Source organism: Thamnophis sirtalis, unplaced genomic scaffold (assembly GCF_051295495.1).
Source record: "Thamnophis sirtalis isolate CommonGarterSnake01/CBP01778 unplaced genomic scaffold, rThaSir2_p1.2 scaffold_1, whole genome shotgun sequence".
In the NCBI taxonomy this organism is placed as follows: Eukaryota; Metazoa; Chordata; class Lepidosauria; order Squamata; family Natricidae; genus Thamnophis; species Thamnophis sirtalis.
In genome coordinates, this window is record NW_028261381.1 from 83,018,240 (window position 1) to 83,031,701 (window position 13,462).

Below are 13,462 nucleotides of genomic sequence, written 5' to 3' on the forward strand. Positions count from 1 at the left end.
CATTTAGAGAAGCATTACCAAAAACTAATATGAAATAGATGTATTTCAGTATTCCCCAATATATTCCTATTTGCAAGTATAGTTGTTTTTCAGAATAATGTAAAAAAAATACTGACCATGGATATTGCTAATTTATCTCTGTAAAACTTGTGATCCATGAGGGCATGCCAAACTCAACCCACTAGGAACTCAATAAAAGATAATTGTCTCTTGTTTTACTAGTCCGTGTTAAAATTGAGATGGGCCATAAATTGCAGCTACATTACAATAAAATACACCATAGAGACCCTATGCTACTACACAAAAGTATCCATGAAATTCAACATTTCATTGTAAAATGAATGTTGTATTTCAAGGATTAGTTTTTCTATGGATAACATGGTCAAGCTTAGTGTAACAGATATGCTTGTTAAGAGAAGGTATACCATCTCTATTAATACAATTGGTTCAGCAGCTAATACATTAATACAGATCCATTAAAAACTACTAGGCACATCAGTGAGTAATGGAAACATTAAACATTCACTTAACAAGGACAGCTCAAAAACCATCTAACAATGGTTGAGCTGCCTGTGAAAACTACAAAAATTAAAGAATATTACATGCATCTCTATTATATCTTCTAAATAGAATAAAAGGAATATATATTCTATTAATTCTTATTAAGTTTGATTTTTAAGTGTCATTTAGGGACAATATAAAGTAACATTTTGGTAATATTATTGTGATCCTACAAGGCCAACTTAAAATATTTATGTGTTAATTAAAGTATAATGTTATGAAGCCTGAACTGTGACTAAAATTGGGACAATTCGATGCTCTTTGTTTTACAAGGTCTGTGAATTGTACAGATTGCAGAAGCAGCATGGAATTCTTACTGTCCATTCAAATTACCCCAATCCAATGTATAATACATTCAGCTATGCTATATTGTGCATAAATGGCATGGTAACATTAATACAATAAACTGTGATCATAAAATTGGTACTGTCTCAGTATTAAAAAGTTTCAGAACACAGCATGATCTACATTTTTTTTAAAAAGCAATAAAACTTCAGTAAAATCTGTGTGCATAAGAACTATATTGGATAAATTGGAAGAATAATTATTTGGGAAGTATCAACTTTATTGGGAAGAAGTTTATTCTTTCTACTTGACTGATCTCTTCTCAGTTGCCAATATTGAAGTTTCAAAGAAGGTCAGCCTAATGAAATTCAACATTGGAAAAGAACAGTTATGGCTCATCATTTTTCTCCATCAAAGAGAGTTCCTTGTTACAATTTAGATGTATTTGTATAGTTCAAATTCATTTATAAAGTGTAGATTGCATTTTTACTGTTCAAGTATATCACATAAATATTTCTGATTTTCTTTATTCAATTAAAATATTAGTCTTATTTATAAATAACCGAATAAAATAGTAACCCAAGATCTATAAAGTACAATTGTCTATAAGAACTAGTAACTTGGGTCCAGATTTGGTCATACTAAAGGGAAATCTATTATAATCAATGGGATTTAAATTAATTACAACCATTTTCAATGGGTTCACACAAAGCATGACCTACATCTGACTCTAACCTTGAATAAAAATGTGTGTATTATAGTGAGTATCCACTTAAAACAAGGGTTTTTAAAGATAACATTCCGGCAAATAAACTCCATTTTGTCAAATGCAATCAGCAAAGCACAAAATTAAAAAAACCGTATGCTCATAGAGACACAGAGAGATCAGAGTACATTTTCTCAGCTATGACCAAATAATACTTACTTGAGTATATTAAGAGCTGAGGTTAATCATTTCTGTTAGAAAGGATTCAGTAGAGACAATTTAAACAATGAAAAACACTAATCAAGCAGTAATTGACAAATATTGCTTTTTTAGGACTGATATTTTTATTATATATAAACTACTTACAGCATATACATAATGACACCTATGCTCCAGACATCACACTGTTGGCTATAGTCATGTGCACTTATCACTTCTGGAGCTGCCAACAAAGAAAAAATACAGATACTTTTAATTACTTAAAAGAAAGCGGTATGGATGAGATATACTTTGCTCACCCCTCAAAAAATAGCAGATGTTGATATTAATAATGTAGGGCCTTAAACAATTCATGTTGCTATAACCTCATTTTGATCGTTTACTTAGTCACAATTATCATAATTCCTAATTTTGTTTCTTGTGTTCTTCCTATTTTGTTCCTAAAATCTTGACTTCAAATCCTTTACAAAACCACACAAATACATTTCCATTTGAAAAACATAGATTCATATATTAGTTTTAAAGTCAGAAAGGCTTCTTCCCTAGTATATAAGGGCAGATCCTATGCAGTGAGAAGTAAAAGTGTCAGAGTAGGCGTTAGTAATCTGTTTGTGTTGAGAGCTCATCAGAGATGTTGAGACTATTTAATGGGCACACACTCAAAAAGGAAGCCATGGTGGATATGACTAGTTTCAGAAAGAGTTTTTCAAAATGAAAATGGTCATCAAATATGCTTTCTGTAATCCAAGTGGAAATCCAAGTGGTTGTAGGAACTAAAGGTTTTTCTACAGATTTCCTATTCGGTTTTTTTAAGTCAGGTGAAACAGGGAGCTGCATGGCCACCACGGTATGAAATAACAGGGCTGAGCTTCAATAGATGAGCTGCTAGTTTTTACAAATATCCTATTAAAATTGAATAGAATTAGTCAGCTCATCCTTTAAATTGAGCTTCAACCCTCGTATTGTACTTGTGAGCAATATTCTAAGAACTCAAGGACTATGCTCACTCACACCAATATGGAACTATGTTAACAATTAGCAATCCCATTGAACTGAATCAAACATTGCAAGCAGATTTATGAAAATGAAATGCAAATGTCTGTGCAAGTGAAAATCCACTGATGCATTAAAGCATTTTGTTTCCCTTGTTGCAAAGTCCTGCTCTCCTCTATTTCATCTCTGACAAAAAAGCACAGATAGATCCATGTTGTGATAATATAGTCTTGCCTACTGTCATGGAAAGTCTGCTTACATTAATTGAGACGTTATTCATACAAGCAGCCTCTACCAACAGTTAGGTATTTCATTCTTTCCATACCTCAGTTCTTCTGATTCCAAGTCTCCTAAGGATGCAGAAGAAGTGGGGGAAGGAATAGGCAAGCCCACTGTAACAAGCAAGCTTCTGAATGTTAATATTGGAAGCAAACTTCTGTTCTTAGCCATCCCTATTAAGATCATTATTTTCATTCTAAAAAGCTTACTCAGTCCTGTTTGAAGAAACTCTCTATTGGTAAAATATAGTTATAACTAACAACAATTACATAACTTCAAACTTATATCATAATAATGTATCCATAAGTCATGAGCATAACAATTATTGCACATATATAAATTAATAGAATTCGATATATCCCTATGTATTTATTGATACTTACAAAACTTTAATTCATTATAATACTATTTTAATCAGTTCAAATTTAATGGAAAATATTATATAAAGTACTGGACTTACCCATATAAATAGGAGTCCCACAGGTAGACTGGAACATGCTTTCACTTCCTCCCATCTTTTGAACAGCTAAACCAAAATCAGTTACCTATAAGAAACCATCATTGTTTTCTTTATTATATACATGGATGTAACTTTTTATTCTTCCTAAAATTTCAATATTCATAGCTAAACCATTTTGTGTGAGATTTTTAAAAAAACCTCAAAAGATTTCCTATAACAATTCACATTAAGCAGAAAGTCTGCATCCAGGTTTCCATAAATATTTCCATTTTTTTTGGAAATTGCATTAGCATTTGTGCATACATAAAAGCAAGATGGGTATTCAAGAGAAACAGCCAGGAAAACCAAATGCTGCTACAGGACTTATATTAACATATTTAAAAGACACATAATTATAATTACATGGTGCTTAAGGATCCAAATGCAGTATGTAATATACAGGAGAAGATACTAATATTGAGTAGAAGCTAATATAGAAATAAAGACATTTAGAGACTAAATGGGTGTTTCAGTTGAAGGGAATTTAATACATTTTATTTGTACACATTCTATAAACAAATAAGCAAGAAGGAAAGGGAGAGTGGCTGGAGAATATTTTCCTTCAGGGAATCCAAGTACCCAAGGATCCTTACAGCCTATATTTCATAGACTGCTTTGAGAGGGCTGCCAAAGTACTGTCCATTTTCTGTATGTTTGATTTCAGACATAAAGGACAGAATGAGATAAACAGTGTCAATCATGTGTCAGTCGTGTTCCTGTCAATCTTGTTGTCTACAGTAGATAAATATTAGTCCACTCCATCTAGCTGATCTCAAAAAAGCTAAACAAAGGCAAACCTGATGAGTGCTTGGATGAGAGATCATCAGAAAATCTCATCTATAGGAGAGACTGGGAAGTCAAAAAATATCCAGGAAAAAAGAAATGATAATGAAATCTGTATTATTCTCAAGAAAGTAACAAGGATATCTACGAAGTCATCAGATATCATTATGTAATGGAAACTAGAGCAATCTAGCAAAGGAATGGCTGCTTTTATTACTGCAAAACATGTCCTCAGCTTTCCAGAGAAGTGTTTTCCATTTTCTTTTCAGGGATATTATATGGCCCCCCCAAAAGTCAATCCATTGCTCGGTACCATCTCCCTTGAAAGGGCTATTATGTCAGCTGAGCCAGAAAAGAGAAGAAGAAAGTAGGTTTGTCCAATTCACTATCTTTTCCCTTTTTTCTCTTCCTGTCTCAGTGCCTGGCTAAGGTAATCTGTGGTCCCTGCTTTCCTGCACACAGAGCTGATACCTGGATCTGGGGGAAATACTCTGCTACATGTGACTCAGAAACCATATATCCTGATGAGAAGGAGGCTGGGTAATTGTGCCTACAACATGTTGCATTCAGCTCTTGTTGGCACAAAAGAATAGGATTATGCCAAAGTGCTGTGCAATGGAAGAAAAATCAACATGGAAGAACTAACATTGCCCGCATATTTTTGAAAATCTCAACTACTTGAGTTACATTATTGTGTCTTTAGGCATTGATGCTTTGTCTGTAGCACTGTTTCTTCTAAAATGTTTTCATCAGAACTGTCCAGGAAAACTGGTGCCAAAACAACATAGCAAGGCCCTGCAGCCTTAACATATAGTCAATACTGTGTTGGAAGAGGAGAAAAACAACAGTCTGATTTAGCACGCAAACATGCCACTCCTCAAACCCAAGAATGATCATACATTTCTCCCCAGAAATGCAAGCAGGAGGATATACAGAATCAAAAGGCATGAAGAGAAGCATGAATTAGCCCTAAGAGAAACCTTGATTCAGGCAGAACACTCAAGGACATAAAATACACTTCATCATAATATGTGGCTTTATTTCCCATAAAATGTACCCTAATATTAGATATCATTATAGACATTTTATTAAATCCTCCCAGTCATTTTAAAGCAACTATAAAAATAGTAGGCATTTTGTAATTATATTTATTAAAGGTCGATTATTTCTTTATAAATAAATAAGTGTAAGTTCTTGAATCAGTTAATGCATTTTGGCAGTAAATATTCATCTGAAGTCCATAAAGTAGAAAGTCATTGGGATGTAAAAACTATAGTTTTCAAAATTATTAAAATGTTTAAATTAACTTGCCAATATGCATAATTCATGCTAATCATGGATCTCCAGGCTTACATTTGCTAACAGTTTAAAATATCCAGAAAGTGAACAAAAAGAATAAAGTATACTTTTAAAAACATTTCTTTACATATAACTATACTGTTCTTTGTTCAATAAGAAATTTTTCACCAGTGGCACTTGACTCCCACATTCTTGTCAATTGCTGCTATGTCAGAACCTTATTTTCTGGCTTGATTATACCATTACACTTCAGTTTAAAAGCTACTAATAGGCATTTACTAGGAAAAGTGACTTTTGATACCTGTATCTGGAAAAAAAAGTAGTGTATAAAGTGAAGTATTACAATTTCTTACCTTTATGTTTAATTTCATTTCATTTTGTTCATCAATGTCACTGCTTTTAACTAAAATGTTTTCCAATTTCAAATCTCTATGAACTATATCTGTCAAGATGGAGAACAAAAAGTAAAAGTGTTATTTATCAAATGCATTGAAAAATATTCTGACAAAAATATTTTAAAACCCTTTTGACTGAGTAATTTATGTGCATTTCATTTCACATTAATGCACGCAAGCAGTCACTGTATTCCTTCTTTCATAAAAAAAAGAGAACAGTTTCTGTATGTTCCAAACTTCGGTCAAACTTAGATCGATTCTTCAAATAAAATGAAAGAGAAACCTGCATAGATTTTATAACATTAAAGAATATAATATGTCACAGGAATATTTTAAAAGCACTAATGTATAAAATTAGTATTTTCAAATGAAAATACTCAGTATGCTTTCTATGTTCAGAAACACAAAACATTAAAAAAAATTCAGGTGAGCACTTATTTCTTATTCAGTTCCTTCCCACCACTACTACTGTTTTATTTCTATTCATAGTTGAACCACAAACTACCCATTTTCTGTTTTTTATCATTTGCTTAGGATTTTTTAAAATTATATCAAATCTCACATTAGTATTTTGTCACATATTTATGTGTGTCTATTTATCTGAGCATCTTAGTGGAATAAAATGGGGTCCTGTGACCCTGTCCAAAACAATGTGAACTCTCTTCAACTTTTCTATAACACACACACACACACAATCACACACACACAATCACACACACTTTAACGACTAAAGGAAAAGTGAATGAATGGCCAAATGTTGAAGATGAGGTTCAAATCCTCTGTACTGCATCACAAAGTAAGAAAAAGAGTTCTGTGATGATTCACCAGCATTCAGATGTAAAAGATTCCAGTTTTATATATTTCTACTCCAAGAAGTTGGAGGAAAGCTTTGTGACAGGACCCAAGGAAGGCATGAGCCTTATTATTCTAAAAATTCTAAAAAAATAAAATATTCCTTGTATAAATAAAATTATTATTGTCTCATCAACGGTCCATTCAAAACCAAGGTGAACAAATCAGGATATAATCTTAGAAAGATATAATCCTCTCTCTAAAATGTTATCTTCTTAATTCTCTTAATGAAGATTATTGAAAGTTATACACAGATGCTCACATTGATCACTGCTTAGATTAAAGAGTCAGAATCCATATTAACCTTTGCCCAAGTTCATATTGATAAAAATGAAAAGCCCAAACTTGATAAATATGCTGTGAAATGGATCCAAATATTTCTAGAAATAGCACCTTCATTGTTAACCTCACTGGTTTTTGTGCATCACTGTGTAATGTCACTATAGGAGGAAAAGGTCTTTTGTCAAATTTTGTTAAATGTTTTATACAACATTAAAATGAACTGGCTGAAAGACAAAAGCACATGCAAGAGATTCTATGTTTATTTTGGTATGTTTTCTTTGACTTTCTAATAGCAGTTCTTGTTACACTGTGGGTCTTTCTGAACCTCTAATCCAGGAGATGATGAAATGGAGACATTATTTTGAAAAAGACACATCCCATTCATTTGCTTATTGAACAACTTTCCGGACTAAAACTTATATCCACAGAAATGATAAGAAAATAACAATTATTAGAAATATTCTATTTCCTTACTACCTTTGAATAAACTACTTATTAACTTATCAACAACAAGTTATTATTAGTCTTAAACCAGCAACCAGAACAAATAAAAGCAGTATATATAAACTTAAAACTACTAGTATAAAATAATAAACAACTAAAATCTATAATAAAATCCAGTGTCAATTACACATGGTCTGACTATATGATAGTCGGAATCCCTAAACTGTGTGGCTCATTGTAGATTCAATGCTAAAAGAGAAGTGACTAAGCAGTGCAAAGGGTTTGTCACAATTGTTATATAACATCGCTATGGTGGAGAAGACACATGTTTGTGACAAATCCCTAGTGCTGCTGCACAGAATCTGACCACTTGCTGGTAGTCATGAACAGTTCATCCTTAAGCAGCCACTGGAGATATGTAGTGTCAGAACGGCAAGGATACCTAACAGTTATTGTAGAATATGTTTTTTTCCAGTGGTGGAATTCAAATAATTTAACAACCGGTTCTCTGTCCTAATGATTTCTTCCAACAACCAGTTCACCAAACTGCTCAAAAAAGTAACAACTGGTTTTCCTGAAGTGGTGCGAACTGGCTGAATCCCACCTTTTATACTTGCCATACAGAACTGCCGATGGGAACGCTTAACATCATACAAGTGCAAATGCTTTCCGGTGGTTTGCTGACTCCAACTGACTAACATAGCTGGCAGGAGCAACAACACATCTAATGGCATCTGGAGCCAGAAACAGTGGAGCTTTCCCTAAGTCTCTCGATGTCCTCCACCCTTTGTCACAAGGTTTGTCTTGCTAGATCATGGTCCATCTTGAGTATTAAAATTGGGGAGAAGCCTAGTTTGGCAAGGTTGGAGTCAACAGCCTTGATCCATGATGAAGAGAGGATTAGAAATATTCTATTTCGTTACTACCTTTGAATAAAGTACTTATTAACTCATCTATTATACTAAAAATATAATTACAGTAAAAATGGTTTTCAGCTATAAGTACAGTAAAAATAGGAAAACTGCAATTATTAAATATAGTACAAAATGAACATTCTTACCTTTCTTGTGAAGATAAGCAATTGCTGATGCAAGACTTTGGATTATATGCCGAGTCTCATTCTCTGAAAATTGACCTTTTCTTTGAAGAATCTCTTTAAGTTCTCCATCTTCGCATAACTCCATTATAAGATACACCCGCTGACATTAACAAAGAATATATCTGTGTCTCTGTGTCTGTGTAACACCACCTTAGCTTACATAGAATATTGAACTGAAGAAGTAATGTGGGAGTAGCTTTAATCGATAGGGTTTTTCCCAAATAATTATTCAGCATGTTCCAAAACTCTTGGTGGCTCCAAATTTAACACTGAAACTTGGGCTTTCACCCAATACTTAGAATATTAGTGTTCTTTTGAGCCTATTGATGACTCTAGACACAGAGTTACTGTAACTGAAGGAATAGGACCATAGCTTGGATGTCATCCTAGAATCCTATTGCAGCACATCATGGTATGGAGGGCATGAGGTTCCTAGCTTCAGCTGGTAAACCTATTGTAGCTAGATCTATAGTGAGAGCTGCAATGGCTCATGCTAGCATCACCACTTGTCCAGACTTCAGCAAACCATTCTACATGTGACTGCCTTTAAAATCTTCAGTAAACTTTAGCTTGATGGAAAAAGTTAGGGCCCAGATGGGATTATGTATATATTTCAGGCCCTACATTGATTGTCTATTATCTTTCAAGTGCAATTTTAAGCACTGGTGTTAACCCTTATAGTCTGATTTCAAGTTATTTATAGGAATGCATCTCCTCACTGGAATTTGCAATTGTGCCAGGAGAGGCAACAGATTGCTCCCAATTTTCAGGAAGTCAAGAGGGAAGGTGTGTTTTAGGGTGGCAGCATCGGTGTTTTGAATGGCCTCCCATTTGTGGTTAGATTAGTCCCAATGTTGATCATTTTCCAAATAGAAGCTGAAAAATGAGTTCTTTGGGAAGGCATTTGAATCGTGATGGATGGTGTTTGTTTTATGTCTGGGTAGGAGGTGTTATACTGTATTTATTATTATGTTCATTTTATTTGTAAGCCATTGAGAATTGGATTAGACTGTGACAGGGAAAATCTGGCATATATAACAATCCCAACGGAAACAAGTAACAAGCACCACAGTTTATGGTAGTCAAAATGCAAGGTGGTAGTCATAGTAGCTTTTCCCCCACAAAGGGATGGGGTTTCAATCACTTAGCTGCAACTGCCATCTCACCATTTTTAACTACCAACCAATATAAGAATGATCTGACAGTCATAAAAGTCTGAATTGACAAAAAAAAAAACCAAATGCATTTCCAGATTTGTTCAGAAAAAGGGATATTTGAATGCTGCAAATTTGAAACAGACAGAAAAATATGTAGCATTAAATAATAGAGAAGGAAGTTTTGGTCCAAACCACAAGAAAGTGGTTAGGGAAGAGTAACATTATTTTTAAGAATTTAGGAGCAAATGAACACCCAACTGCCATCATTATATCTTGTTTTACACATGATATGAACTGAACCTTGGGAGTTACATTTATGAAATCGTACCTTTGGTGTCTCAAACACTTCTTCAAGATGTATTATATGCTCATGGTTTACTGTTTTCAGAATGCTTACTTCTCGTTCAAGAAGCTTTACAGCAGAACTCCCAGCCTTAATGTGAGAAAAGTATTTTTTTTACAAACAGTACTAAACTTGATCAATTTTTGTTTGTTCTTTTAATGTATTTTAATTTATTTATTTGTATCCCATCTTTACTATTTTTACAAATAACTCAAGGCAGTAAACATATCCAAAATACAGAAAGAATTTGAGATTAAGGCTACAGAGGTTATCAGACACTGCAAGAGCCTCAACAAGAAGCAACAAAGCCAACTGTGCAACTGAATGTTTGTTTGAAGTAACAAAATACAAAAAATAATAATCACCCAAATGCCGACTTCATGCCACTTTATGTAATGGAAGGAAAGTGAAGAGGAAGATGAGCAGCAAAGTGGATAGACTCAGCTATACTAGTTAGAGTGCATGGCTGGAAGACCTGAAGGACTGGATTAGGTGATGAAGAAAATATGGCTGGCCACAGTCAATAGTAACTTGATGGCACATAACACAGGTTTTCCAAAAGCACCAAAAACTGGTTCAATGACCGTGGGATTACTGTGCTTGATTGGCCTCCCCATTCTTCCTCCATACTCTTGGTTTCCAAATGAGATGCAAAAGTTGCTCTCATCAGAAAAGAGGGCTTTGGACTACTGAGCAACAGGACTTTGGACCACTGTGCTTCATTAAGACCAGGGTCAACGCAGCCGTCTATCAGGAGATTTTTGATCACTTCATGCTTCCTTCTGCAGACAAGATTTATGGGGATGCTGACTTCATTTTCCAGCTGCCCACACTGCCAAAAGCACCAAAACCTGGTTCAATGACTGTTGGATTACTGTGCTTGATTGGCCAGCAAACTCGCCTGACTTGAACCCCATTGACAATCTATGGGGCATTGCCAAGAGAAGGATGAGAGACATGAGATCGAACAATGCAGAAGATGCTATTGAAGCATCCTGATCTTCCATAACACCTCAGCAATGCCACAGGCTGATAGCTTCCATGCCACGCCGCATTGAGGCAGTAATTGCTGCAAAAGGAGCCCAAACCAAGTACTGAGTACATATGCATGCTTATACTTTTCAGAGGTCCGATATTGTTCTATGTACAATCCTTGTTTTATTGATTGCATGTAAAATTCTAATTTTCTGAGATGGTGGATTTGGGTTTTTTATGAGCTGTACACCATAATCATCACAATTATGACAAATCACGACTTGAACTATCTTGCTTTGCATGTAATGAGTCTATCTCATATATTAGTTTCACCTTTTAAGTTGCATTACTGAAATAAATGAACTTTTGCACGATATTCTAATTTTTTGAGTTTCACCTTTATTAGATGCCTACATTTATAAAAGCGCTATATATTTATAGAAGCCTCTCCAAGGGCCTGTAATTGGTTTTTAGAATTATATATATGCTAAAAGCTGTTCTAAATCATCCAGTCCAAAATACCCACCTATATTTACAAAATGAGGTCCCTAAAGTTAATTAAATTTTATTCAGATCCATTTACTCTTCCCATGTTCATTTTTGCCAGAACAGCAAAGAACATATTTGTTTCAGTCTTTTCTAAGTCACATCTATATACATTTTGTAGTAGTACTAGGATCTATGATATGTTAACTTTGTAACTGCCACTTTTCTTTACAATACTTTAAATCATTAAAGCTAATTGCTCACACTTTTGTTCTTCCTTTGAAAGCCCTCAACTCCATTTTTATAACATATCATGTCATTTTTAAAGATGGTGTCACTTCTCAGTGATACTTTCTGGTTCAAAGTTTAAGGATTTAATCTCATTTCCCCTGCACAATCTTTGAAAGAATTTAATTTGAGTAAAACACACCTACTTCATAATTTGATCATTACATATTTGATATTGCCCATATCACTTATTAAAGTTTTTAAAAACAATCTTTTATCATAACATTTACTGAAATGAGCTACCTTGATTTGTACAATATACAGGTACTAGGCTGCATTGTAAAACTCTTTTATTTCATTTGACATATCTGCAGTCCCACAGTTACAATCAAAATAAATTAACATTATTATATCTCCCATAAAATGTTGAAGAAATAATAAATGCACAGTAATCAATATTTCCTAACTACAGTAGAAACTTAGAAGCTCATAATTATAGCATGGTTATTCAAATTAAATGTTAAAATAAGGTAATCATTGCCAAGGTGAAAAACTCTTTGTCTGTTACAAATACCAACCTTTTCACGGTTCACTTTCTTCATTGCCCACTTTACGCCTGTTTCTTTGTGTGTTACTTCAATCACTACTCCAAAGCTGCCCTGTCCTAATTTCCTTCCAAAAGAATAAATTTGCTGCAGACATAGAGAATATGTAAGAAATAAATAAGAGGACAAAGTACAGAAGAAAGATAGTTAGAAGATAGTTCCAAGAAATCACCAAATGTATTAGAGAGATGATAAATATGCACAATTACATGTAGATGATGTTTTATGCATTAAGAAAAACAAAGTACAATGCAATAGAAGGGACAATAGAATTGAATGAATTAAAAAAGAAAAATAATTAGAATTCCTCATTTTTTTAAATGCTCACTATAAGCAGTTCCCCCCATTTCCAATTTAATGCTTGGGGTGTTTAAGGTAATGTATTCTGATTTATATTCCTTTAAATCTAATGCCATTTTTGTTACCTGGTTATTTTTCTTTTTTTTTTAAATGGATATAAATAAGCTTTTTTACTCCCAGCCTCATGTACAAATGCCCTGGACTTGCCCCTTTTTTATTCAGAAATGTTTGGCAGATTGACCTTTAGCCCCAGCTAACAGAATTATAGAACAGGAGAAATAATACCAAAAAAATGCAAAGCAACTAACTAGAAAAATCAGACTGCTAAAACAACAGTGTTGCTGGAAAATAAAATTCCATTATCAAAGATGTTTCCACTCTCATTTGCACTCTGATTCAGGTATTTTAGAGACACAGATTAACCCCTAACTGGTTTCAACTACTGTCAAAGTGTTGATGGCTGGTTAACTAAAAGAGTACAAATCTTTCCTTCATCACCAGTTAGTTAAAACTGAGCATTTTAAACTAAAAGCATTAACAGAAATTATCTTCCCAGGTATACCCGTTGGCACAACAGTTTTCTGAAACTCAATACTCTTCTTCCTATAAATCACTTCAAGTTATGTTCTATGTTCATAATCAGTTTGTTTTTTTCTACAAAACTCAGTTGCC

At 33.8% G+C, this 13,462-nt stretch overlaps 1 protein-coding gene across 8 annotated transcripts in view; it reads right to left on the reverse strand.

The window, feature by feature from the left end:
* The window catches only part of STK33 (serine/threonine kinase 33), a 57,326-nt gene that overhangs the window by 11,947 nt on the left and 31,917 nt on the right, over positions 1–13,462 (reverse strand). For all 8 annotated transcript variants that reach the window (XM_087717676.1, XM_087717682.1, XM_087717646.1 and 5 more), the window contains 6 exons: positions 12,464–12,577; positions 10,182–10,286; positions 8,658–8,796; positions 5,978–6,066; positions 3,504–3,588; positions 1,919–1,994 (listed from right to left, as the gene is read on the reverse strand). In XM_087717676.1, coding sequence (XP_087573802.1) covers positions 1,919–1,994; positions 3,504–3,588; positions 5,978–6,066; positions 8,658–8,796; positions 10,182–10,286; positions 12,464–12,577 — 608 coding nt within the window. The remainder of the gene's footprint in view (positions 1–1,918; positions 1,995–3,503; positions 3,589–5,977; positions 6,067–8,657; positions 8,797–10,181; positions 10,287–12,463; positions 12,578–13,462) is intronic.